Genomic DNA, 27,059 nt, shown 5'->3' on the forward strand with positions numbered 1-27,059 from the left:
TAAATCAACTATGCAAGCTATCATCTATAAAACATGTGACCTGTTCCAAAATAACTAAACCTCATCCAGCATCCATAACCTATGGCTCAGACTAAGCATTCAAGCATGTCAGGTGCATCAGTATCATAAGACGCATCACCCATGCAAGTTTGGTGAAGTTAGGACCATTAATAACTAAGATATTATTATCAGAGGGCACCAGCAATTAAAACCTCTAACTTCCTCCAGCATCCAAAACCTATCGCTCAGATTCAGCATCCAAGCCTCTCTGGTGCATCAGTATCATAAGACACACCATCCAATCAAGTTTGGTGAAGTTAGGACCTGTATTAACTAAGATATATTTTTTAGCATCCTTGATAATGGAGATCAAGCTCTGCATCTGAAGCTTCCTCTGTGATTCATTCATATTACAGTTTAATCAACTATGCAAGTTTTAAATAGTTCTATTATTTATGTAACATATGACCTGTTAAAAAAAACCTAACCTTATCCAGCATCCGAAACCTATGGCTCAGACTCAGCATTCAAGCCTGTCAGGTGCATCAGTATCATACGACACATCACCCATGCAAGTTTGGTGAAGTTACGACCTGTATTAACTAAGATATCATCATCAGAGGGCACCTGTTTCAAAAACTTTAACCTGCTCCAAAAACCTTAACCTCCTCCAGCATCCGAAACCTATAGCTCGGATTCAGCACTCAATCCTGTCTGGTGCATCAGTATCATAAAACACACCATCCATGCAAGTTTGGTGAAGTTAGGAGCAGGATTAACTTAATAGATATTGCTATCAAAGGTCACCTGCACATAAAAACTTTTACCTGCTCCAAAAATCTTAACCTCCTTCAGCATCTTAAATTTAGAACCCAGATTCAGCATCCAAGTCTTTCAAGTCCATATGTAGGTCCAGATGCATCGTCCATGCAAGTTTGGTGAAGATAGGACAAGTAATAAATAGCTTAGATACAGGACCTGCAACAAAAACTTTAACCAGGTCCGGACACCGACGGTATAGCATAAGCTCCCCTTGACTTCGTCTCGGTGAGCTAAAAAAAATCCCTGCATATTCTTCTGTTTATCATTGAGCCCCTTTGTAACAGGATGGTTTTACAGTCATATCACATATTGAGCATTGAAGTTCTCGAGAAGATGATAAGACTTAATCAACTGTTTATATATGGATTACAAAACATACATTGAACTTTGAACCCCTTGTGAGGTCCAGGGGCCAGGGTCTAAACAATTTTAAAGAATCAACAATGTAAAAATGCCATATATAAAAACATTTCAATTTTTGTGAACAATTTAAATGATTTCCTTCGTAAAATTGGAAGCCCCCCCCCCCCCCCACCCCGAATATGGCCCAACCATACTCCTGAAGAATACGATTTTGACATATTTTAATCTAGACTGAACTGACTAAAGTTAGGGCTTTTTTAGACAATTTGTGTTTTAGAAGATTTTTTTCTCATATATTCTAATGAATTAGACTTGGTTGCATCTTGTTGTACAAGTCGGGCAAGTATGGATTAAACAAAAGTAAGTTGCAGCAAACAAGTCAATAGTGAAATTAGGTTGCCACAAATAAAAGTTGCCCCATAGTAAATATATATAACACAAAGAACTGAGAGTTATCTCCCTCTCTAACCTTATATATATAACACAAAGAACTGAGAGTTATCCCCCTCTCTAACCTTATATATATAACACAAAGAACTGAGAGTTATCTCCCTCTCCCTCTCTAACCTTATATATATAACACAAAGAACTGAGAGTTATCTCCCTCTCTAACCTTATATATATATAACACAAAGAACTGAGAGTTATCTCCCTCTCTAACCTTATTTATATAACACAAAGAACTGAGAGTTATCTTCCTCTCTAACCTTATATATATAACACAAAGAACTGAGAGTTATCCCCCTCTCTAACCTTATATATATAACACAAAGAACTGAGTATTCTCCCTCTCTATCCTTATATATATATAACACAAAGAACTGAGAGTTATCCCCTTCTCTAACCTTATATATATAACACAAAGAACTGAGAGTTATCCCCCTCTCTAACCTTATATATATAACACAAAGAACTGAGAGTTATCCCCCTCTCTGACCTTTCTCCATAGTCCACCACCACAAAATCCTTAGCAGTTCCCGTGATGCCATCGTGGTGCTGGAAAAGCCCTAGGTTCCTACGAGCCTCCACAAGTAGCCGCATCAACTGGTCCTCGGGGAATCCCGAGAGGCGGTGCTTCCTCTGGTACACTGCGGCGAGACTGAACGCGATCTCTGCTGATCTGTAACAATGGAAACAAACCACACAGATGAATACAGTAACACACATAATACTGTACAACAGTGGGAACATTATATATAATATATACAAACTGAAAACTTCCAATTGAATAATACTCTATTTGCAATTGAAAAGAACGAATTGAAGATTGAATAGAATGAACGTAAACAAAACTAAGGGTACACCCATTGCTACATAGCAAACACCTCAAATTTAACTCCCCAGTACATACCTCAGGTTGGTCTCAATATTAAACACCTCCTATATAACTCCCCAGACCCCAGTACTAACCTCATCATAAGTAACTCCCCAGCACATACATCATCATAAGTAACTCCCCAGTACATACCTCAGGTTGGTCTCAATGTTGCGGTCCATCTGTTTCTGGAACGGTCTGGATGTGAAATATCCAGACCAGTAATGGTCGTCTTTATCAGCGTACGTGAAGAAGTCCCCGGTAAGAACTGGATATTCCCGGGGACGGGAACCAGGCTCTGATCCAGACAATTCATGGATCTTGTCAAAGTACTCTGACAGGGTTCCAAACTGGGCCTGAAAGTAAAAGTATTCAAACTGATTTCTTTCTCTCTCTCTCTCTCGTTCCTTCTTTCTTGTTCTCTTCTTTTCTCGTTTTTTTTCTCTCTCTCTCTTAATATATATATATATATCTCTCTCTCTCTCTCTTGTTCTCTCTCCTGTCTATGTCTGTCTGTCTATCTATCTATCTGTCTCTCTCTTTATCTCCTAACTGTGGATTTTTGTCCAGGTAGTCAAAGATTTTCTGGTACATTGCAGTTGTTGAATTCTCTCTCTCTCTCTCTCTCTCTCTCTCTCTCTCTCTCTCTCTCTCTCACCTTCACTCCTAACTGTGGGTTTTTGTCCAGGTAGTCAAATATTTTCTGGTAGTTTTTGAATTGTCTCTCACATTCCTCCGCTTGGTCGTATCTGAAGTCGTCGCCTAGCGGTATGAACAGAGCGTTACTGCGGTACAGCGAGGCCTTCTTTTTGTATTGATCAATCAACATGGCAGCTCTGTATGACAAAAAACGTTAAATTAAAAGTCTTCACTTATCTCTTTATCCAAACTCTTTTCATTCATAATTATGGAAAACTATCCAGTAGACTGTAAAGGTATTACATTTGGCTGTGAATTCTATTTAGTGTTTTTGGCGGAAAACGGCATCCGCTAAATCAAGTACATCGCAAAATGTAAAATATAAATGTGCTAAATCAAATCCACGCTAACTTGTTGAAAAACCATTTTCCACTAAATATCATACACGCTAATTATATTACGTTTACAGTACCATGTATTCCAGAAATCTGTTATAAAATCTATACATCCACATGTAGTAAGTTGAATAGAGGTATTCCTATATTACTTGTCAAAGGGTTTCAAATAGAAAATTTTAGATTCCAAAAAGTGCAGAAAAATCAATCATGTCTCAGAATACTCAAGCATCAAAATCAATCAAAAAATCTTGACTTAATTTTGAGGTAACTTAAAACATATTCTAGAATATACATGTACCATATTTCCCAGACAGAGACTTCCTAAAATATACAGTTCATTTCTGTTTTAAAAAACCATACTAAGAAAAATACTTTTAGAAAGTTGTCTCCCCTGACAAAGAGTATGACATCTTAAAGGAACCTGGATAGTCAAAAAACTAAAAGATCTAAAAGAGTTTATAAATGATCATCTGAGCAATAAACATTATTTTGTTGACAGGAAGTAGATCTGATGGTTAGTCTGTTGACCATCCAGTCTCCTTAAGGTAGATCTGATGGTTAGTTTGATGACCATCCAGCCTCCTTAAGGTAGATCTGATGGTTAGTTTGTTGACCATCCAGTCTCCTTAAGGTAGATCCGATGGTTAGTGTGTTGACCATCCAGCCTCCTTAAGGTAGATCTGATGGTTAGTTTGTTGACCATCCAGTCTCCTTAAGGTAGATCTGATGGTTAGTCTGTTGACCATCCAGTCTCCTTAAGGTAGATCTGATGGTTAGTTTGATGACCATCCAGTCTCCTTAAGATAGATCTGATGGTTAGTGTGTTGACCATCTAGCCTCCTTAAGGTAGATCTGATGGTTAGTTTGTTGACCATACAGTCTCTTTAAGATAGATTGGATGGTTAGTTTGTTGACAATCCAGTCTTCTTTAGATAGATCTGATGGTTAGTTTGTTGACCATCCAGTCTCCTTAAGGTAGATCTGATGGTTAGTTTGTTGACCATCCAGTCTCCTTAAGGTAGATCTGATGGTTAGTTTGTTGACCATCCACTCTCCTAAAGGTAGATCTGATGGTTATTTTTTTTTACCACCCAGCCTTCTTAAGGTACGTAGATGTGATGGTTAGTTTGTTGACCCCCCGGCCCTCGTAACCTGACCTGTCAGCCACATTGCCCTCGGTGATGGCCTGGGGAGGAACTCTCCACGGACAGTTGTACCGACCAGGGGACATCCGGGCAAAGTCGAACTGGCAGCAGATCTTGGGGTCCGGCCCACAGGTGTGAGGAACGTCGTAGGAGTAAAAGGGCATCACATGACACAGGGTGTCCGAGCTTCCGTCCTTGTCTGTCAACAGAGGCATTAATGAGGCTTTATGGGCGTCATAGTACATTTCTACCTCCAGACATTAGAGTTAATTGAATGTCTGATAGTGATGGGAATCGGTGGAATTTTCATAATCGATAATCAGCTTCCCGCAACTAACTAATTATGGATTGAATTCAAAGGTTTCTATGTTTTATAGTTTAGTGGTAAATAAATGTAAATAAACAAGTAATAATTAACAGACGCATTACTAGGCCTTTCGTATTTTAATTTACTTAGTATTCCTAACCAAACAAATGTTGTATTCAATAGATTTTCTTCAGTAAGCAGTCGAACATTAATTTTCTTGAAACCAAAATGCGTCAAAATTCTAGAATGTGCTTTATTTTCTGAGTAAGAATATGGAGCCCATCTGACATGTCAGCAATTTTCAGATCGCAGGCCTTTTTAGAGTTTAGATAGTTTGCGTCTAGAATATTCTGTTTATGATACGCGCTCATTGAAAAGGAAAGACCCTCAACCGATTAATTGCAATGATCAGAAGCCTTTTATGATCGAGCTCTTAGAATGTGGCAATCGTCTGATTTTTTTATTATAATCGATGATTGGTACATCACTAATTAAAAGATAGTGTTGTGTTGTGCATGTACTATGGCTAAATAGTAGTCAGGGTTTGATACATAGTGCACGAGCCGGAGGCGAGTGCACTTAGTATCAAACCCTGACTACTATTTAGGCATAGTACATGCACAACACAACACTATTGTTATTATTATGCCGACTGTTGAATATACTGACGTGCTTTGCTATAAGTAGCTGTGACGTTTGAGTGTTGACTAGTCTCTTAAAATAATCACCGGAGAAGCAAACATTTGGTTTTTTTTTTTAAATTAATCAATTGATTTGATTGTTTATTTAATCAACAAGTTGTTGTACAATAAAAAGTCAACAAACGTTTATGTTCTTTTCAAGAAATGAGAAACGTTTGACCTTAACGAAAAAACTTGAATTGTTAAGCAGACGAAATCTCATTGAATTTTTTTCTTGTACATTCTTAATCAAGCATCATTTAAAAAGCGTTTTTGTGATTCTCATGCAGAATTTCTACGAAATATGTTCAAGGAATTTGTTCAAAAGTTTATCAGAAACTTTAACTTTAAATTCATCATCAATAATGAAGGAACGATTAATAATTTAATCGTCCAGTCGTGTAAATATCTACGTTTTATATATATAAATACCGTCAGTTACATTATCAGCAAATATAGCGGAGCGGTAATGCGTTTGGCTTCATGCTGGAATGATTTTAGCATCTTGAGTTCGAAACCCGCTTTGGCGCTTGTAAGATTTTCATTGAAAACATTTTCCATGCTCTATTTCGGCATAGTATGCTTTCGCTCTAAATCCTTTGTATACTATGCGAAAATAATGGCAAACTGACAGAAGGCATAATAATGTTTGATATCAGCCTGTCAATAGAGGCATCAATGTATGTGTAAAGTTGGAATAACATTAAATTGGAGTTAGCAATTTTACATTCTTGCAATTTGATGCAAAACAGCGGAATCGCTGAAATAAGTACTCACGTAAACGAAGGAATTTACAGTAATACTGACCCCAGAGCTGTCTCCACATAAACTCCAGGTTTTGGCTCCTTGCCAAGTGTTTTTTGATGGCATAGTGAACTCTCTGCACCAACATCCCCTTGACCCCTGACCTATTCAGCAGATAGGCCATGGTGGGAGTGTGTCCAAAAGGGTCAATAGCCCAGCCAGAACGGGGAGTGAAACCTGTAAAAAGAACAGCGACAATACAGTAGACCTTCAGGTGGACATTGTACAGAATTTTAAAGTATCTTGTACTGATTTTATTTGCATTTATAATGAATTTTTATGCATTTTAGATGGATTTTATTTTCACTTTGACTGGATCTTTTACTCATTTTGAACGAATTTTATACCCATTTTGGACAGATTTTTTCGCATTATGGAAAAATTTTACTCCTGAGTTCCAGCAGACTTACCTGAAACAGCATGAATATACTGGTTCCCCTCAATAAGCTGGTCCACCATTGCTGCGTAGTGTGTGTTGGCTTCGTCGTTCATCACCCACCCCCCTGTCGCTATCTCCAGCTGTCCGTTTCGAAGCACCCTACGTATCGAAAGAAATGGCCAGTGAAATCAATTCAAGAATTCATCAACATAATGCAAAGAAACCCAATACAAGACTGTTTTATTATACCCAAGCAAACAAACAATCAGGAAACGTTCAGATGAATGTAATTCTTTATGTATATCCATCAAGCTATAACGTTAAAATGAAAATTATTAAACTGCATGCGGGTCGTACTGTGACATAGGCAAGTTATGTTATACGATAAAGATGAATAATTACAGCAAATGAAAAAGAATGTTGTAACTAGAATTAAAGGATGTTGTACATATAAATAGAATTAAATCATATGGTTATGAATTTCCAGAATTTTATTCGTAATATTTCGGAACATTCCCTTTGATTAACGAAAATTTCTATGTTTTCTGAATAGGTGTGTATCAGTTCATCGAACTGACGGAGCTTTTTGCCTGTACTTTTTTTGTTGGGGGGGGGGGGGGGGGGGGGGGGTGGTTGGGGGGGGGGGGGTATTATAGGGAACACTAACTTTCTGGCCTGTTGTTTGCGGCTCTCACTGAGCGACTCCCACCACAGAGAGAAGAAGGAGAGTTCTGCATAAATAAATCTCCGACGCGGGTCCGCAGACAGGAAGTTGAGAACATTGTCCAGGATTGGCTTTGTTTGCTGCGTATAGTAGTCCATATACTTCTTTACCCAACCTAAAATAAACGGATCAAAGATTTCACTCAGCTTGAAATAAACATTTCAAATATTTCAATCAGCATGAAAATATAGTAATTAAAATTAAATATACTGTAGATTCCTTATTTTACAATCGACAGACGTATACATTTCCACCAAACTGTTTCCACCTATTATTTTAATCATATATATTACAACTACCAGAGGGAAAACCAAGATGTTTGTGATGGCTCGGCATGGATTCTAATTTCTCAAATGTATGTATAAATCTACAGTAATGAGCAGCATTTTACTTGAGTCTGTTTGACTAGAATTTACTCCCTTTAACAGGGCGAATATGACAGGAATTACACCCCTTATCTGGGTCAGTGTAGCAGGAGTTACGCCCCTTACTTAGGTAAATGTGACAGGAGTTACTCCCCTTATCTGGGTCAAAGTGACAAGTGTTACGCCCTTTACTTGGGTCATTGTGACAGGAATAACACCCCTTATCTGGGTCAAAGTGACAAGTGTTACGCCCTTTACTTGGGTCATTGTGACAGGAATTACACCCCTTATCTGGGTCAGTGTAGCAGGAGTTACGCCCCTTACTTAGGTAATTGTGACAGGAGTTACTCCCCTTATCTGGGTCAAAGTGACAAGTGTTACGCCCCTTACCTGGGTCATTGTGACGGAAATTACACCCCTTATCTGGGTCAATGTGACAAGTGTTACGTCCTTTACTTGGGGGGTCAGTTTGACAGGAGTTACGCCCCTTACCGTGTTCAGTGTGCATGAGTTACGCCCCTTACCTGGGTCAGTGTGGCTGTGAGGTAGGACAAACACATGTAGAAGGTTGTCCGAGTTCCACTTCCCTTCGGGATACGTCACCCGCCATCCCTGCTTCCACACCCCGCCGTCAGGATTCTCAAACTTCAGCTCCTCATAAACCTTCATCATCTACAACAGTTTTATATGTTTTATTCTTTGATTTCAGCTAATAGTAAATAAATAATAAGCTGGTCTCCTAATGTATAACATAAAGGGTTCAATATCAAACATGTTAAAACAATCAAGTTAATATTCCTGCAAACTTTTTTTTAGGATTGCTGTTTCTTAAAAATAATTATATTTACATTGAGAAAGGCAAATTGATCAGAATTATGAACATACAGATATTTTTATATTTCTCTATGCTTTTAATAATGCAACAATAAAACAATCAGCTGCCATGCTGATCATTGTGACATCACATATATGACTGCAGGACACATTAATAACAATAACACAAAAATGAAGGCATTTTCTTTTCTATTGGTTCAAAAAGGAAACATATGTACATATAAATATTTTAAAATAAATCTGTCCCCGAAATACGACTAGTGTACTGTCAACCTAGTGAAGTGTAAATCTAGTGTAATGTAAACCTAGTGTAATGTACACCTTGTGAAGTGTAAATCTAGTGCACTGTAAACCTAGTGTAATGTAAAAGTTGTGAAGTGTAAATCTAGTGTATTGTAAACCTAGTGTACTGTAAACCTAGTGTACTGTAACCCTAGTGTACTGTAAAACTTCTGTACTGTACAGCTGGCATACTGTAAACCTAGTGTACCATAAACAAAGTGTACTGTACAGCTGGCGTACTGTAAACCTAGTGTACTATAAACAAAGTATACTGTAAAATTAGCATACTGTAAATCTAATGTTCAGTAAACCTAGTGTTCTGAAAACCCATTTCTATTTATGATGGCTTTTTTTTGCAATTTTCTGAGAATAAACAGGTTCATGATTACTTTATTCCGCAATTTACTGAGAATAAACTGGTTCATGATTACTTTATTCCGCAATTTACTGAGAATAAACTGGTTCATGATTACTTTATTCCACAACTTATTGGGGATAAACTGGTTTGTGATGACTTTGTTCTGCAATTTTCTTATTTTTGTGACCAAACCTTATCCATATGATATGAAGGAGCTCACATTAAAAATAGATTTACAAGGATCCTGATAACCCCTTAAAATTTTCTCACATAACAGTTGGTTTACAGTTTACAGTACCTAACAACACACATAGAAGTTGGTTTACAGTTTACAGTACCTAACAGTGCATATAGAAGTTGGTTTACAGTTTACAGTACCTAACAGCGTACATAGAAGTTGGTTTACAGTTTAGAGTACCTAACAACACACATAGAAGTTGGTTTACAGTACATTACAGCACACATAGAAGTTGGTTTACAGTTTACAGAACCTAACAGCACACATAGAAGTTAGTTTACAGTTTAGAGTATCTAACAGCACACATAAAAGTTGGTTTACAGTTTACAGTATCTAACAGCACACATAACAGTTGGTGTACAGTTTACAGTATTGAACAACACATAACAGTTGGTTTACAGTTTACAGTATCTAACAACACATAACAGTTGGTTTACAGTACCTAACCATATATGTTGGTTTACGCTTTACAGTTTACAGCACACACTGGATCACGTTGGTTTTCCTGGCTTATTTTTAAGTACACTTACCAACCCATTCCCAATTGAAAAATCATCAATATTTTCTTAATTCAAGACCTTTTTACTGAATAAAGTGCTGATAGATGTTTGAAAGAGCTGTTGTTTTTTTTTAACACCATAAAAAGAGAGAAAAATATTCTTGTATTAGAGTCATTAGAATCATTGTTTCACCTCGCAGATACCATATAGCCGCATTTTTTGGCGGGCAACAAATTTGGCGGAACTGGGCCTACAAGGTATACCATTAATTTTGGCAGACATAATTTTGGTGAATTCTTGATCCTTCATTAAAAATCTAGTTCTTAATGGTTGGGAAGTTAATTAATGTTCTTAAGCAAAAATCCCATGTCACCATTAAAAAGGTGGTAAAAATCAATGCCCGGCCCTGGCTTCACACAGTTCAATATTTTCAACAGAACTAACTAAATGGTATTAATACATGCATGAAAAAAGTATACCTTATCTAAAACTATATCAATTTTTGTTTTGTAGTTAGTGAAGAAACCGTTAATCAGACAATTATCTTTCAATTATAATTTCATTTTAATCCATCCTTATATTTAGTATCATAATCTGTAGTTTAGTTTAGCACTGACCTGTATGTCATTTTAAGGCAAACCTATAGTTTGTGTATCATGTATTTCTTAATCATAACAATGATAACCTGTAGTTTACTTTAGCACTAACCTGTATGTCACTCTCTGGGTTTGGGCCCTCAGCCAGACTACACGTATCCCCGCTGAGCTTGACCTCACCCCCCGACTGATACACCTGGGGTTTGACCTGGTTGCCCTTGACGATGCCCTGTAGCTCCGCCCCCTGACTGGCCTCCTGTTGGTCGAGAACTCGCTGGAGTTTCTCGAGAACGGCCGAGTCTCCGTGACTCATTGACCGAACATAGCTCTTGATTTCTTTTATGGTCTGCTGGTTCTTCACGATGTCTGACTGGATCCTCGCAATTTTGTCCTCGACCAATCGCTGTAATAAATAGGTATTAGTCGATGAAAAAAATATGGCAGGAAAAATCAGAGTCTTTCTTAAGAATAGGTATGAGTCGATAAGACAAATTTTGGCAGGATTTTTTTCAGTTTCTGAAATAAATCAGTATGAGTCAATAAGAATAAATGAGCAGTGTTTGAAAATAACCGTCCGCCCGACCGCTCGAGACGCACAACTTTTGGCACGGACGAACAAATTTGTTTGTATGAGCGCCCAAATGGTCATGGTTATTTTTTGGGGGCAATGTGTATATAATATTGGGATCAGGGTTTCAAGATTTTTTTACTGATTAAAACCTAGTCACTGTCCTTGTATGGTCATTTAACAACAGTTAAGACAAGCGTTTAATTCACGTAGACTATGCTTTGAAGGGACATGTGAGCATGGTGAAGTAGAGTCCTCAGACATGCTATGGAATAATTCAGGTGCTACCTCCCTCAAAAGAAATGTTGACAATAAAAAAAAACAACTAAAGAAAAAAATGTTAATGAGATAAGAAAACGAAAAACATATATTTAATTATTTTCATGCAAAAATAATGCCTGTAAACATACATGTATGCAAATGAAAATATAAAAACAAATGTCACATGTTTTTTTTCGTGCTTATTAAATTTTATCAGGGCCGACAACTTCCACTAGCTGTCAGCCCCGAGTGTCTAGCTAGTGTCTAGCTAGCTAGTTTTCTGACGAGCTTAAAACACAGAAATAAGGCAGGATTTTTTTAGTTGCTGTAGTAAGTAAGTATGAGTCGACAAAAATTGGCAAGATAAATTAGTCACTGTAATAAAGAATTACTAACAAATTAATTAATTAATAGCAGCAAATTTTTGCATAAACATTAAGGATGATGTTTACTCAGAATGAAAAAAAAAATCCACTGATGATAATGAAAAACCATCTATTGTGTGTTATAGACCTTTGCTTGTATTGTTATTTTTCACTTTCAGAAAAGTAGGTCAATGACCTACTTTTTGAGTTAATGGCCATTGAATATTTATTGAAAAATCAAGAAAAATCCCATAAAATTTTACTCTACGATTGAGATTTTCTTAATTATAAAAATAATACAAATAATTAAACACTTTAAAAATTAAGATACAGTTTATGAATGGTAGTGGCACTAAATAAGTACACAGCATTAAGATTTCAGCAACAATTTTAAGAAATAATCCAGTCCGAATTTCCTCTATCAGTTGTCAAATCCCTTTCCATTTTTGATCCAATTTTACAAAAAATTGAATGATGATAATACAAAAACATTTATAGTATTAAACTACTTATATTGACCTTATTCTGTTGTCATAAAATTTATATGAGGTCAATGATCAAAATTTTGAGATATGGTGTCTTTTATCGTTTTTAAGCATTTTTCAATATTTTTATAATTCGTGCCATAAGATTATTTTAATGAATAAATGAGGTAAATCCAACGGAAAATATGCAAAATTACATAGACTTAAATATAAAATCCTAACTTTTAATAATAGACTATTGCCAATAAACTTTTAGCAGAAAACAAAATCTGCAAAATTTAGTCCGAATTTCCTCTGTTTGGCTAAAAGTCAATTTTTGTTTGAGCCTAATTCCATAATAAAGTAAAAATATTGAATGTTTTGTCAATAATAATTCATTTCATAAATACTTTTTGTGTTTAGAACAAATTTTACTCATTACATTGAACTTCATAACAATCGGAATTTGAGAACTCAAACCCTGAGTAAACAACGTCCTTAAGTAAGTAATATGTTTTACAGTGCCACCACTGGAACGAGCACAGCAGGAATTACACATATATTGTATCATGGTCAACTATGTGATATTTTGAGCATTATCAATTCACTTCACAGAATTTTTGAGGTAGACTTCTAAGTTTTAAAAGAAAATTCATACAAAATACATTCCATTGACGTGCTCCGTCCTAAATCTGCCCTTACTTTTAAGAAATTAATCCAGTCTGTAATATGTAACCTTTAAAATGTAATCAGTGTTGTAATATGTAACCTTTAAAATGTAATCAGTGTTGAATTTAATTAAATCTGTAAAAGATAAAAATTATTTCCTTTTTGTTTTTGTTTTTGTATATCTGACTTATTTTTTTCTCTCATGGCTCGTTAATTTTGTTTTCTAATGTGTTGTAAAATTTTGCATGCTAATTTCAAGTATCATATATGTCGTTTCCAAGCGCGAAATATCATGAATATAACACAAGATGTTTGTGACGTCTACCATATAATTTCTTTTGCTTTGTTCACGTATCTTGACACAATACGAGGGAATAAAAGTGTGTAGAAAATCTCAAAGCTTGTGTGATACTCAATCAGTGTCTGCAAGGAACCGTAAATTACGAGTTATTATTACGATATGAATTCTCAAAAGACAGAATATGTTAATAAATATCAACAAAACTGTAAATGGGACCTCGCAGGTCACAGAATACCCCAACACCCACTCGTTGAATTAATCTAAGATTCGAGTCACAACATTGGACAATAGGAATACATATTAGGCTCATTTACACATTTACCAGGATATAAATATGATTATTGACAAAGAGAAATTGATGAATGTTATGTCAGTCCATGACCCTAAAGAGAAAAGCGGTGCAGAACATAAATATTGGCTGATTGTTGAGGGGGGGGGGGGGGATACATGTATGGGATCAGAGGACCAAGTTACCTACATCTACAAACAGGTCGTGGTGTGTGTTTGTGTATGTGTGTGTGTGTGGGGGGGGGGGGGGGGTCTACAATTAGACAATCACGTGATCTACTTACAGCGTCCAGCTCCTGAGATTTCCCCATGTTTGTGGACACGGATTCCATCATCAGATAGAGCGAGACACAAACTACCACGAAAAACGTGGCGCCCCAAACGACCATGTATTTCTTCATAGTGGGTAATAGCACGTGCAGATCTCGTGCTTCTGATGCAGAGACTCTCGCAACAACTTGTTATCCTTGAGTTGCTACAAACTTGTTGGAAGTTGCGTCGGCGACAACCATACACGGTGCTGACGTATGGGGTTAGTTATTTTTATGACACCGAGCCCGATTGCTATTGCTTGAGTTCAGTCTGGTTCCCGCCCCCACCACTGCGTTTTCATTACTGAAAGCAAAACGCAGTGGCGGGGATGGAAACCAGACTTATTTTCAGACACGTAGTGCCCACCTTTGTGGACTGGGCACCGACGTTTTTTGGATTTAAAATCAACTTTCTGAAAAATTAATTTTGATCTGCCCTAGCTTCATTTTCAAGCACTTTTATTTTTCTAACCCAACCCCAACCCAATCAACCCACGCACCCACCCAAAAAACAAGGATCATGGATAAAGAGGATATGACGAGGTTGAATAAAATGTAACCGAAATCACGAATTTGTAGCAATCAAAGTAATAGTTACTTCGTTTACTTATACGAAAAATTCATTATTCTGCAAGGATCTCAGAAGAGTTATCATTCTTCATTAAGTAATCATTGTTTCATGCGCGGATCCAGAATTTTTTTTTTCTGGGGAGGGGTACAAAGGATAATTGTGTTTGTCAGCGGGGGAGAAAGTTTTATGCAGTTTATAAAAGAATAAAAAGAAGATTGAAATAACAAGAATAAGAGATTCATAACTTGATAAAAAATATATTTATGAAAAATTATAAAAAATATATGAAGATGATTTTATGTATATATATATAAGGTATAATTAATATATCAGGTTTTTTTTTTTGATACTATTTTACAAAGCAAAGAACTTGAGGGGGTGATTTTTAAAAGCTATAGACTATAATACAGTAAGTTAGAAGTGGTTTTTTGTTGTTTTTTTGTTGTTGTTTTTTTTTTTACATTTCCTATCAATCTCAGCGACTAAAATATATATATTGTATTTGCACGACCACCCCCACCACCCCCGACATCGGAAGCATAATAAAATTATAAGTAAAGGGAGGGTACTCATCATGACATGCAAGTTTTGCTAAAAGATGTTGAACATCTTTATAAGGTAGGTTAAATGTAAGCTTTTTTTTTTTTTAATTCCATATAACCTGTAAGCTGCTAAAACATATACGTGTTTTTCAACGATACCCCCCCCCCCCGCTTCCGGGTCCAAGGAGGGACAAACACATGACTGGGGGTGGGTGGGGTGGAATGGGGGTGTCTTACTCATGCAAGTTTGCTACTGGTCGTAGAATCAGTCTATAATAATACAGCAATATTTTGATTTTTAAAATCCCTTAGTTCTAAGCTGCTCGTTAAAATCTGACACCATTGCACGACACCCCCCCCCCCCCACCCCACCCCCCCCCCCCAATCCCCCCTTACAAAATGAAAAAAAAAATGGGGGAGGGCACCATGCAACTCTATTACTATTATGATTCATTTTTTTATATGTAAAAACATAAATGTACACATACACAAGAGAGACAACATTGAGGATTACAAGGAAGGTGGGTTTGTTTTTTGATAAATCAAACTCTGGCGTACACCTCCTTAATTCATTTTTTGTGGGTCAGGCGTGAGGCAAACCTGGGCCGCGTTTTACAAAAGAACCTACGACTTGCGATCAAATTAAAGAATACTAATTAATTACCAACTAATCAATGATTTATTCTAATGGCTGGAAAACAAAACTATGCATGGGAATTAAAATATTTGTAAACAGATATCGATGGTTTTATGTCAATTTTGTTCTCTACAGATCATTTTATGAGACTATGAATATTTACGACTTTGGTGAAGTTCTTTTGTAAAATGCAGCCATGTACTCTAGTGTACGCTGTGAGACAGACCTGTACTCTATATAGTGTACGCTGTGAGGCAGACATGTACTCTATATAGTGTACGCTGTGAGACAGACCTGTACTCTATATAGTGTACGTTGTGAGGCAGACATGTACTCTATATAGTGTACGCTGTGAGACAGACCTGTACTCTATATAGTGTACGTTGTGAGGCAGACCTGTTCTCTATATAGTGTACGCTGTGAGGCAGACCTGTTCTCTATATAGTGTACGTTGTGAGGCAGACATGTACTCTATATAGTGTACGCTGTGAGACAGACATGTACTCCATATAGTGTACGCTGTGAGACAGACATGTACTCTATATAGTGTACGCATTGAGACAGACATGTATTCTATATAGTGTACGCTGTGAGACAGACATGTACTCTATATAGTGTACGCTGTGAGACAGACCTGTACTCTATATAGTGTACCCTGTGAGACAGACATGTACTCTATATAGTGTACGCTGTGAGACAGACATGTATTCTATATAGTGTACGCTGTGAGGCAGACATGTACTCTATATAGTGTACCCTGTGAGACAGACATGTACTCTATACAGTGTACGCTGTGAGACAGACCTGTACTCTATATAGTGTACGCTGTGAGACAGACCTGTACTCTATATAGTGTACGCTGATAGACAGACATGTCCTCTATATATTGTACGATGTGAGGGCAGACATGTACTCTATATAGTGTACGCTGTGAGACAGACCTGTACTCTATATAGTGTACGCTGTCAGACAGACCTGTACTCTATATAGTGTACCCTGTGAGACAGACATGTACTCTATTTAGTGTACGTTGTGAGACAGACCTGTACTCTATATAGTGTACGCTGTGAGACAGACATGTACTCTATATAGTGTACGCTGTGAGACGGACATGTATTCTATATAGTGTACGTTGTGAGACAGACCTGTACTCTATATAGTGTACGTTGTGAGACAGACATGTACTCTATATAGTGTACGCTGTGAGACAGACCTGTACTCTATATAGTGTACGCTGTGAGACAGACATGTACTCTATATAGTGTACGCTGTGAGGCAGAAAAGTACTCAATATAGTGTACCCTGTGATATAGACCTGTTCTCTATATAGTGTTCGCTGTGAGACAGACCTGTACTCTATATAGTGTACGCTGTGAGACAGACATGTACTCTATATAGTGTACGTTGTGAGACAGACCTGTACTCTATATAGTGTACGTTGTGAGACAGACATGTACTCTATATAGTGTACGCTGTGAGACAGACCTGTACTCTATATAGTGTACGCTGTGAGACAGACCTGTACTCTATATAGTGTACGCTGATAGACAGACATGTCCTCTATATAGTGTACGCTGTGAGACAGACATGTACTCTATATAGTGTACGCTGTGACACAGACATGTACTCTATATAGTGTACGCTGTGAGACAGACATGTACTCTATATAGTGTACATTATGAGACAGACATGTATTCTATATAGTGTACCCTGTGAGACAGACATGTATTCTATATAGTGTACATTGTGAGACAGACATGTATTCTATATAGTGTACATTGTGAGAAAGACATGTACTCTATATAGTGTACATTATGAGACAGACATGTATTCTATATAGTGTACCCTGTGAGACAGACATGTACTCTATATAGTGTACGCTGTGAGACAGACATGTACTCTATATAGTGTACGCTGTGAGACAGACATGTACTCTATATAGTGTACCCTGTGAGACAGACATGTATTCTATATAGTGTACCCTGTGAGACAGACCTGTACTCTATATAGTGTACGCTGTGAGACAGACATGTACTCTATATAGTGTACCCTGTGAGACAGACCTGTACTCTATATAGTGTACCCTGTGAGGCAGACATGTATTCTATATAGTGTACATTATGAGACAGACATGTACTCTATATAGTGTACGCTGTGAGACAGACATGTACGCTATATGATGTACGCTATGAGGCAGGTTATGCTGAATTTTAATCCTCAGTGAATTATACACGTATAATAATCTATCAATTGCAAATCTATCGGCTTGTTAAGTTACTATTCAAGATCTCCCCCCCCCCGCCCCGCACACACGATTGCCCCCCCCCCCCCCCCGCCACACACATTAGCCCCCCTCCCTCCCCCCACTCACACAATTAGCCCCCCCCCTACCACCACCAAAAGAAATTCAATAAATATAAGAGACATTCCATGAGCGCTGTACCATTTAATTAAATACTGAATGACACGGAGCACGAAAACTCGGTCACACAATTCACAGTTGATACCTACAGCGTAGCGAGGGGAAACCGTTGACAGGTACGCCAGGTGAGATATGATGGTATATAATGGGGGACGGGACACCGTGACCGGGGGAAAAACGTTGATCTAGTGACTTCCCGGTATAGAGGACCTCTAATGAAGCGAGGGCTCGGTGTCTATACCCGGTATATATAGGGTCTAATGAAGCGACGGCTCAGGACACGCTACCTCGCTTCATTTCGTATATCAATCAGGCTCAGAGTTCTAGTAAAGGTCGTACCTCGAGGCTTAGTGTTACCCCGTCATACCTGACAGCGTGGGACCCTCGTCCCCCCCCCCCTCCCCTCCTCTTTCACCCCCCCCCCCCCCCTTCATTTCTGTTGAGTTGACCTGTCGCATTGTTATCTCGTGTAAGCCTTGGAATACACGACAGAAAAAAGGTGAGAGGCCGGGAAATTAATATAGGAGAGAGAGAGAGAGAGAGAGAGAGAGAGAGAGAGAGAGAGAGAGAGAGAGAGAGAGAGAGAGAGAGAGAGAGACTGGCCGCTGATACCCAAACACTTGAGAACTGTGTACAGAGCAGAAAATGTATATGTATACGGGGTGGGAGGGGGTACGATCGCCGGGAAGGGGGGGGGGGGGGGTACATGCACGTACGATCGGGATGGGCGAGGGTGTAAATACACATGTAATTCCGTCTCGTGTTAACACTTTTGCTGATTTATTAGGTGTGGTAATTGCTATATGATTAGATTGATGGCGCACGCCTGGATAACATCATTAGCTGCCTGCGTTATGACCGAGCGCCCCTGTATATAGGTTGACCCTCTTCATTACGTCCAGACGTTCCGATGCTGCCGATTTACCTGTGTTGATACATATATATACAATAAGTGTGTGTGTTATATAAGCGTGGTGCATAGCTACAGAGAAAGCCTTGGCGCTCTGCTGCCGCCGTAAAGGGATATCATCGTTCATCTGCCATCAAAAGGACGTTAAATTTCAACTGAGGATTAATTACGGCGATTAAAATTTCCCGGCATCCTCTGAGGGCTTCACTCCCAGCCTCGCCCCAGCGACAAGGTGCTGTCCCTGGCTCTCTATCTCACCTGTGTTTATACCTGTATTCTAGTAATTGATTCATTCTCACCTGCTCAGGTAAATGTCTTTTCTTTGCTACATACGGGAATGTTGTTCTTTTTTTTACTGTTTTCTTTTTTCTCCTTTTTCTATAGATCTAATCCCCGGTGTGACTTAGATTTGTCTCAGCTATGGTTTCCATGACAACGCTAATTGTGTTCTGCTGTCTCGGAACTATAACGGCAGGTAAGATTGCAAGTCCCGCGGATCTAAACGTAAAACCGTATCATTCCAATAGGATTCTCACGCACGGATCTAAACGAAACCATACAATGAACTTAATTCAGAGGAATCTAATATGCACGTCTCCAGAAAATGTTTCAGGGTACCTGTTCTAATTATTTTCACCCCTCCCCCCCCCCCCCAAAAAAAAACCCCAAAAAACAAATCCCTAGTCATTGTGCCTTTTTCATTCGCCGTATATTTATGCGTCTTTAACAGTACATGTAGTAAGTTGTCCATATTTCAGTATCGATTTATAATTGATGACCACAGATCTTAATAACGACCAAATAGTTATAAGTTTATAAGTTTATAGGGCCATTTTACTATAAATGAAGCTTTTTCAGAGTTAGATCATTATGATGTTTATATATTTTTTATCCTTAAAACAAAACCCAAAAAAGAAAAAGGAAACAAAAAGGAAACAAAAAGGAAACAAAAAGAGCCAATTTTCAAGCCCCAAAAAGGGGAAAGAAAAAAAATAACACGGCCAAGTAAAGCTGGGAGGTCTAACAATGTTACATAAGATGACAGCAGGAAATAAATTCTGTAGAATTAATTAATAATTCACCGCCCGACATTAGTTTTTGTTTTAATGCATAAGACGTGAAGTGCTCTTTACATGTGTGCTGTTTTGGCTTGATCATAAAATTCATGGAATGAAGAAGACAAGAAAATGAATTCGAAGTCTTTGTGTTACACTGAGAGTAATATCCAGTTTTCCCATTAACCCCCCCCCCCCCCCACCCCCCCCCCCCAAAAAAAAAGAAGGTTAAAATAGGCATTTATAATAGTACAGTCACCAATCGCAATTTCTCGTGTTGTTTTTTTTTTCAGTAATATTGGTAAAACTCTTTGAGTAACACACAGCCTTGGTTCAATCTCCTGGAAGTTAAACTCCTGGCAGCTACCTCTTAATGTTCATGTGCATGTAGGTCTATGTAACCGCTACATACGATCTTGCTAGAGCGCATTTGCTAGCTATAAGCAGTTACAAGATGTCAATCTGCAAACCGTGTTAAATAAATGGCCTTACCGTATAGCAGTTTATGTTTCCATTTTTATACGGAATAAAATCAAAATTAAGACACATATCAGCAAATTATGGTGAAATATATATCAATTTCACATCAATAAATTGAAATGGAAGTTGTTATAGAAACCCTTGCAGTCTGATGCATTTAAGGTTGTTTTTTACAGCTTTTTGGGAGTGCTAAAAAGATGCAAATGTTCGGTCTGTAAGTCTGATACTGGCTCAAAAAGGAGACGAGCTGCCAACATAATGAAATGATCAAACTCTGTATTGATGTAGTGGTAGTAGGAAAATAGCCTCATGGAAACTTTTTTTTTTACAATTTTAGCTGCGAAGAGCGGAAATGCAACCAAATCGGAAGAGCCGCCACAGGAAGAAACCGATTACGTCATATTGGTCGTCATAGGGGTCAGTGGGGTCATCGTGATCATTGTGGTTGTCATAGTGATTGTTGTTAAGAAGAGAAGGAAGGCGAACAGTCGCGGCAGACGGCGACCCAAAGTCCGCTACAGCAAACCCTCGGCCGGCACCTCCGAAAGTTAACGAAGCTGTCAGAGATTCTCCAAATGGAATAAATTATGCACAGGCGCATTGAGCTTTTGAGTGAAATGTTTTATCAGATTGGAAAAAAAACCAGTTATTGTGACGTCACAGTGTTCACATATATGATTGTGAAGTACCAAGTTTTTGTGAAGTTATTGCAACTTTGTGATCGGAAGTTTTCACTACTGAATGAATATGATATGGGAACTAAACCATTATATATTTAATTAAGCGGCTATGACTGTCTCAAACATCTTCATTAGTTTAATCAATATGTATATATACACGTATTGTAAACTTAAAAAATAAATTGCCCTCAATACATTATTTGGGTCTTACTGACAATTTTGTATCACCGCTCTATTGTTTACCCTACAAAAAGATTCAAAACCGTTTTAATAACAGCTTGGATTTTGGGTAGTTGTGTCAAGGTATCCGCTCTACACTCTATATATATAAAGAATACACAAGGGAAGAATCGAAAGTAGGACACGATTTGTAAACAATGTTAAAAAAACAACTTATTTGACAAAAGGTACGCAAATCCTCCCACACAATGTTGCGAATATTGTCAAAAAACACGTTCATATTGAAATATTCCTAATAAACTCGGTAAAAAGCGTTTTTATCCCATTAAAACCACTGTCTGCTGCAGACACTCAATCTCTTCGCCCAAGAAAAGATAACTCTGTACTTTCTCTCTCTATTATGTTCAGTAAACTGTAAAATATCTCGGAACATTTTCGTCTTATGTAACTACCGTACTGTAAGCATATTAATTACATTCGTTCCGATATATTTGGCATGTACTTTAATTGGCGTAATTTAATATGCAATTGTCAAATAAGTTGTTTTTAACATTGTTTACAAATCGTGTCCTACTTTCGATTCTTCCCTTGTGTATTCTTTATATATATAGAATGTAGAGCGGATACGATGCCCCTGTGCGAAGGCCTGTCTTTTTCAAAGCTAGCCACTCAGACATGCCAATTTCAGATCAACAATATTTTTCCGCCCTTTGAGAACAGACTACGCATTCTTTGCAAATTTCACTCTATGTAAACCAGCGTCATTTATAACTTGTTTTGATGAAAGAATTAGATGGTGACGTCCTTCTACTAATTCGGAGAGATTTATAAAAAAATATTGACAAGAAAAAAAGTTTTTGGTGTCTATAAATTTGCAAAAAAGTGGAGGGGGGGGGGGGGTAGACTTATCACACATTTTTACTAGCCAAAAAAAAGGGTCTTTGGTGTGTATAAATTTGCAAAAAAGTGAGGGGGGGGGGGGGCTAAGCGCCCCCCCTGTTCCGACGCCTATGCATCGTTTTCAGTCTATTACATTTTTAGTATCTTTGTTTGCATGAATCAATATACTTTAATTATTTTCTCAATACACCACGGCAAGATGGGTGTCTATTCCCTACACATGTGAGTGCATGTATTGGCCGCGTTTTAAGCCGATGTGAGAGCTACACTACATGAATAACATACATATATTGTCAGGAGCTGAGTGGACACGTGTTAACACTTATACATGTAGTTATAACAAACTCTGATCCCTTAGACTTCACACACTCTGGTCACTACCGGCTTTTTTGTGATTAGGTTGTCGGCTCATAATTAGCAATAGTTAACGTGACGTCATAAATATGCATGCAACATGACACCTCGGAGCCCGGATATACGCCATGCAAGAATTATCGGACCTTGTCAGTGACAGTCATTCGACGGTCGTTTTGCGCAGATTATTCATATAGAGATGGAATTAGGGACGATCTCCTCCTGGATAATTAAATAAATTAAATTAAATTAACTATCATGTAAACATACATATTTTCTTTTGTATATGTATTGCTAGAATGTATATTTATCATTTAAAGCTAAGCTTTTAATGATTGGGCCAATTTAGTGCCGAGTATAGGACTACCTTTATTAACATTAAAATGTTACTGTCAATAAGCCTCGAACTCCCTTTCCTAGATATATTTTACTGGATCCGCGCCAGATTGTTGTACTCCCTTTCCTAGATATATTTTACTGGATCCGCGCCAGATTGTTGTACTCCCTTTCCTAGATATATTTTCACTGGATCCGCGCCAGATTATTGTACTCCCTTTCCTAGATATATTTTACTGGATCCGCGCCAGATCGTTGTCGAGAGGAAGAATATGAATTCTTAGTGTAATATATCAGGAAATATAAGGTTTTTATCAGAATCCCTTTTCATGTCACGTAATTCTTAAGAACCGGGTTATTTGCAAGGCTATATGATTACATATAAAGTGTGTAACTGACTGTTTACAGAAATTTGTGGGGTCGGTAAAGTCCATAGAAGGAGAGGTGGAGCCGAGGCTTCCATGGACTATACCCGTCCGACTCTACAATTTTTTTTAACAAACCTAACAAGTGTTTTGTTTTGTCGAGGACGTTAAGTTTGAGATGTAAACAACAAAAGATAATATATAGCAACTAAATTCACAGCTCAATTCTCTATTTTTTTTTCCTTCCTCGTCAGTCGTCTGATCTGGATGCCATTAGGGACGGAGCGTAAATTACGTTACAGGCAAAAAAAAAGGGGGGGGGGGGGGTCACTCTAAAAAAAAATCAAAGGTATGGTTGAACGTTTGTGTAAAAAATCAGCTCAAATAATGTTACGTCCGCCATGTTGCCAAAAAAATTTTGACGCTCGCCGTGTTAAGAAATTTATAAGACAATCACGTGACGCGATTCATCCAATGCATGAATTCGAGACATTCTAGTCCGAGGCAAAACAAAAAGAATTGCATAGTGTTAAATACCAGTTTAAGACGAAGTTCAATTTAAAGAAATATTTCATTAAAATAAATAGATCATGTGATCCAACTTTATGTCATAGTTATGTATTAAAACATTTAATATGCCAAATATTAAATAGCTGCAGCGTGTCGTTGCTAATTCCACACAGTGCATGTGTTGTAATATACTAGTATTGTAGTATTAAACTTTCCTTTGGAAAGTAATAAATGGATTTAAAGGAGAAACGGGTTTAGCCGATATTCTGTCGCTAAAATTCATAATTCAGATACTCTGAGTCTCTTATTTATTTATTTTTTCATAAAGAGCTCTTCTTTAAAAGAAGATACATATAAATACAGTCTAGAAATTGTCCCGACCATCGAACCATCTCAAATGAATTAATTTTAATTTCTTGCTCCATATTTTATATATTATCAGCTGCGATCCTTTATCTAGAATTTATTTAGAAAAAATAAGCTTTTTAGCTCTTAATTAAACCAGCTGTATCAATTGTAAGTTTCCGTTTCCGAATAAATTGCTATTTATTTTTATCCAGATCTGTGTTTAACCGACAGTAATTAATTCACATGAATTGAAGCCCTAGATTTTACCTACCGATTCCCATACTACAGTCTGTCCCAATTTATTGCTTCCATCATTTTTTGATGGTTTTTGATAACAATACACTGAGCTGTGAAAGAAATACGGTTGAACATTGCTAAAAATTACATTCAGTGAGAATAGACTACCAAGTAAATAGCAATGCATCTATAGAGATCTCGATGATTTTTTTTCTTTTTTTCTGCTGAAAAGTATATGCATGCTTGAAAAAAAAATCCCCCCAAAGCAAAATGTGACATTCATTTTCGAATACACTTACATGCATTATTATTGGGTGCTAATTTTATTATTTTTTTTTGCTCACATTATTTATAAAACAGGACTATAAACAGTCTCGTTTGAAGTAATCTTTTCGTAAGTTCTATGGTCGATACAACGACCTTGTCAGCATTGCAATCCTCCACTGGGTCGCACGCCGACTGACGTTTCTCATATTAATTGTTAGACCATAATTAATCACCTAAATGTCTACGGACTTTTCTGTTTTTCCCGGTTACGACAAAGAACACACGGCGGATGTCACCGGTCAGCAGAGATGCCCACTCCGCCATGACACCTGATCATACCTCTATCTATTTGGAGGTCAATGTTGCTCTGCTATGAATTGGTATTTCGTTTTATGGATTTTTGAGATGGTTGACGGTTTGTTATTCATTTTTTTCATTTAAATCCATGCCGTTTAATCACAAAATAAAGCTATTTTTAAACAAACGCGCTAAACTACGGAAGTTATTTAATTTATTCTACTAGTATGTCATTAGTTTCAGAAAATTGTGATATGGAATCGGAAACTCAGTGGGAAATCCGAAAATCGTATCACACTCTGTAAAATTGACGGTAACAAGAAGGGAACATTGATGGATGTATAATGAAAAAGTTGTTTGTACCTTCTGAATAATCATAGTAAACATTTCTGTCTCCCATTGTATAGACTTTATACTGTAACGTGTCGAGGGGTCCGTACCTAGTCAATTCTAGGGTCTGGGGGTTGAATATAAAAAAATATCGAACAATAATAATTTTCCTCTCTAAAATGATTAGTGATTACAATTGGCCTACAAATATTTACAAAATGGCCTTCCCTTACTTAGGGTAAAATCACAAATGAATCTGGTCGGCCGGGATTGTAACTTTATTAATACCACGAGGTAAACACTATTATATGCCTTATTCAGGCGGTAGTGAATACCCGCGGCACGCCCTAGCTGGATAACCTACTGAAGAGGCAAACCCTTAGTAGAGGCAGTCACTGTGTTAACGCCTTATGCAGGACGGACAGTGTACAACCACTAACTAAAGGCGTACCCCTTCCCTAATACTACTAGTAGAGTATCAGCGACGACTAACTAGGCTAACTTCCAAGAGGACAGCCTCTATAATAACCAATTAGTGGTTAAACACGATTGGTCCTATAATAATCAATGTGGTAAGCCTCTCTCTCAAGGCAACCCACCTACCAAATCGTAATTTAGTCTCGCAATTCCTCTCCGTTGGAACTCTGCTAGGGAAGAGAACGCTGCGGCTGCGACGCGCTCGTTCATATACCCTCTGTGGGTCACGTGACAATCTCCGCTTGTTGCTAGGCGACAATACAAACACAGCTATCATGTGCCGTACGCATGATTCAACATTACATAACATAAAATCGTTACACTACCCACGCCTTCGATGACATGCGACCCGCATGTAAAGAAAATGTGAAAACTACCAAGTAATATTTATTTAGCATCAGTACTCAAACTACAAAGTTTCTTATCTTTGCAGAACAAATAGAAAATTTTCCTTAAAAATGCATTTCAAATGATTTACATATCAAACACAACTTTTTCTTCATCACTCTGTGTAGACCTTGCATAGGTTGGACCGTCGTGCATTCGATGGTCTGCCGCCTGAAAAGCATCCAACTCAACAGCATGTCTCACGGCATCATTGAGATCAATGGGCCTTGCTTGTCGAACCCTTAGACGCATGTCTCTATCTCTCAGGGCGTCTATAAACTGCTCTTTGGAAAGCGTCTCTTTTACCTCAACTGGTGCTGTTGGGTAGGCAAGATTGGTAAGCCTCCTTATATCCTGACCTAATTCAGGCAATGAATCTGAGGCTTTCTGTCGCCTCTCACGCAGTTGAGCTCTATAGAGTTCTGTCTGATTTGTCGGGGAGAACCTCTCTTCAAGCGCCTTACACAACAGTCTGTAGTTGCACTTTTCACCCTCTGGTAGGTTTCCTAATACACCCTGGGCTTGACCCCTCAATGATACCGCCAAATGCATCCCCTTGTCTGAAACAGACCATTTGTTAAGGGCGGCACAAATTTCAAAATGTGATTTGAAATCAACCCAGGATGAACTACCATCAAACTTGTCTGCCTTAACTCCTGAACGGACGGGCTCATTGTCATCCTTTTTCTGACGCCTGCGTGTTACATTGTCCTTGTAAGGCCTTGAGTCATCTGGGTCATCAATGGCTGCAGAGTCGATATATGGTGTACTTGATACACGTTGCTTGCGGTTTGTCAG

The 27,059-nt window shown here is 37.8% G+C and overlaps 2 protein-coding genes and 1 long non-coding RNA gene across 12 annotated transcripts in view; 2 read left to right on the forward strand and 1 right to left on the reverse strand.

Annotated features, from left to right (window-relative positions):
• Nucleotides 1-14,206, reverse strand: part of LOC117687453 (alpha-mannosidase 2x) — a 43,221-nt gene extending 29,015 nt beyond the window's left edge. The window contains exons 1-10 of the mRNA XM_066075510.1: nucleotides 13,950-14,206; nucleotides 10,862-11,152; nucleotides 8,466-8,613; nucleotides 7,520-7,691; nucleotides 6,884-7,011; nucleotides 6,477-6,650; nucleotides 4,695-4,881; nucleotides 3,159-3,336; nucleotides 2,654-2,856; nucleotides 2,123-2,305 (exon numbers count right to left, since the gene is read on the reverse strand). Coding sequence (XP_065931582.1) covers nucleotides 2,123-2,305; nucleotides 2,654-2,856; nucleotides 3,159-3,336; nucleotides 4,695-4,881; nucleotides 6,477-6,650; nucleotides 6,884-7,011; nucleotides 7,520-7,691; nucleotides 8,466-8,613; nucleotides 10,862-11,152; nucleotides 13,950-14,066 — 1,781 coding nt within the window. The 5' untranslated portion in view covers nucleotides 14,067-14,206. The remainder of the gene's footprint in view (nucleotides 1-2,122; nucleotides 2,306-2,653; nucleotides 2,857-3,158; nucleotides 3,337-4,694; nucleotides 4,882-6,476; nucleotides 6,651-6,883; nucleotides 7,012-7,519; nucleotides 7,692-8,465; nucleotides 8,614-10,861; nucleotides 11,153-13,949) is intronic.
• The window catches only part of LOC117687479 (uncharacterized), a 307,604-nt gene that overhangs the window by 68,750 nt on the left and 211,795 nt on the right, over nucleotides 1-27,059 (forward strand). The gene's annotated exons all lie outside the window — the stretch shown is intronic.
• On the forward strand, nucleotides 18,994-21,215 carry LOC136272829 (uncharacterized). Of its 2 annotated transcripts, none has more exons than XR_010710851.1 (3): nucleotides 18,994-19,365; nucleotides 19,443-19,533; nucleotides 20,931-21,215. It is a non-coding gene; the product is annotated as an uncharacterized lncRNA (long non-coding RNA). The 2 variants fall into 2 exon arrangements; XR_010710850.1 differs by having other exon boundaries at nucleotides 19,011-19,290.

Source organism: Magallana gigas, chromosome 1 (assembly GCF_963853765.1).
Source record: "Magallana gigas chromosome 1, xbMagGiga1.1, whole genome shotgun sequence".
Taxonomy (NCBI): domain Eukaryota; kingdom Metazoa; phylum Mollusca; class Bivalvia; order Ostreida; family Ostreidae; genus Magallana; species Magallana gigas.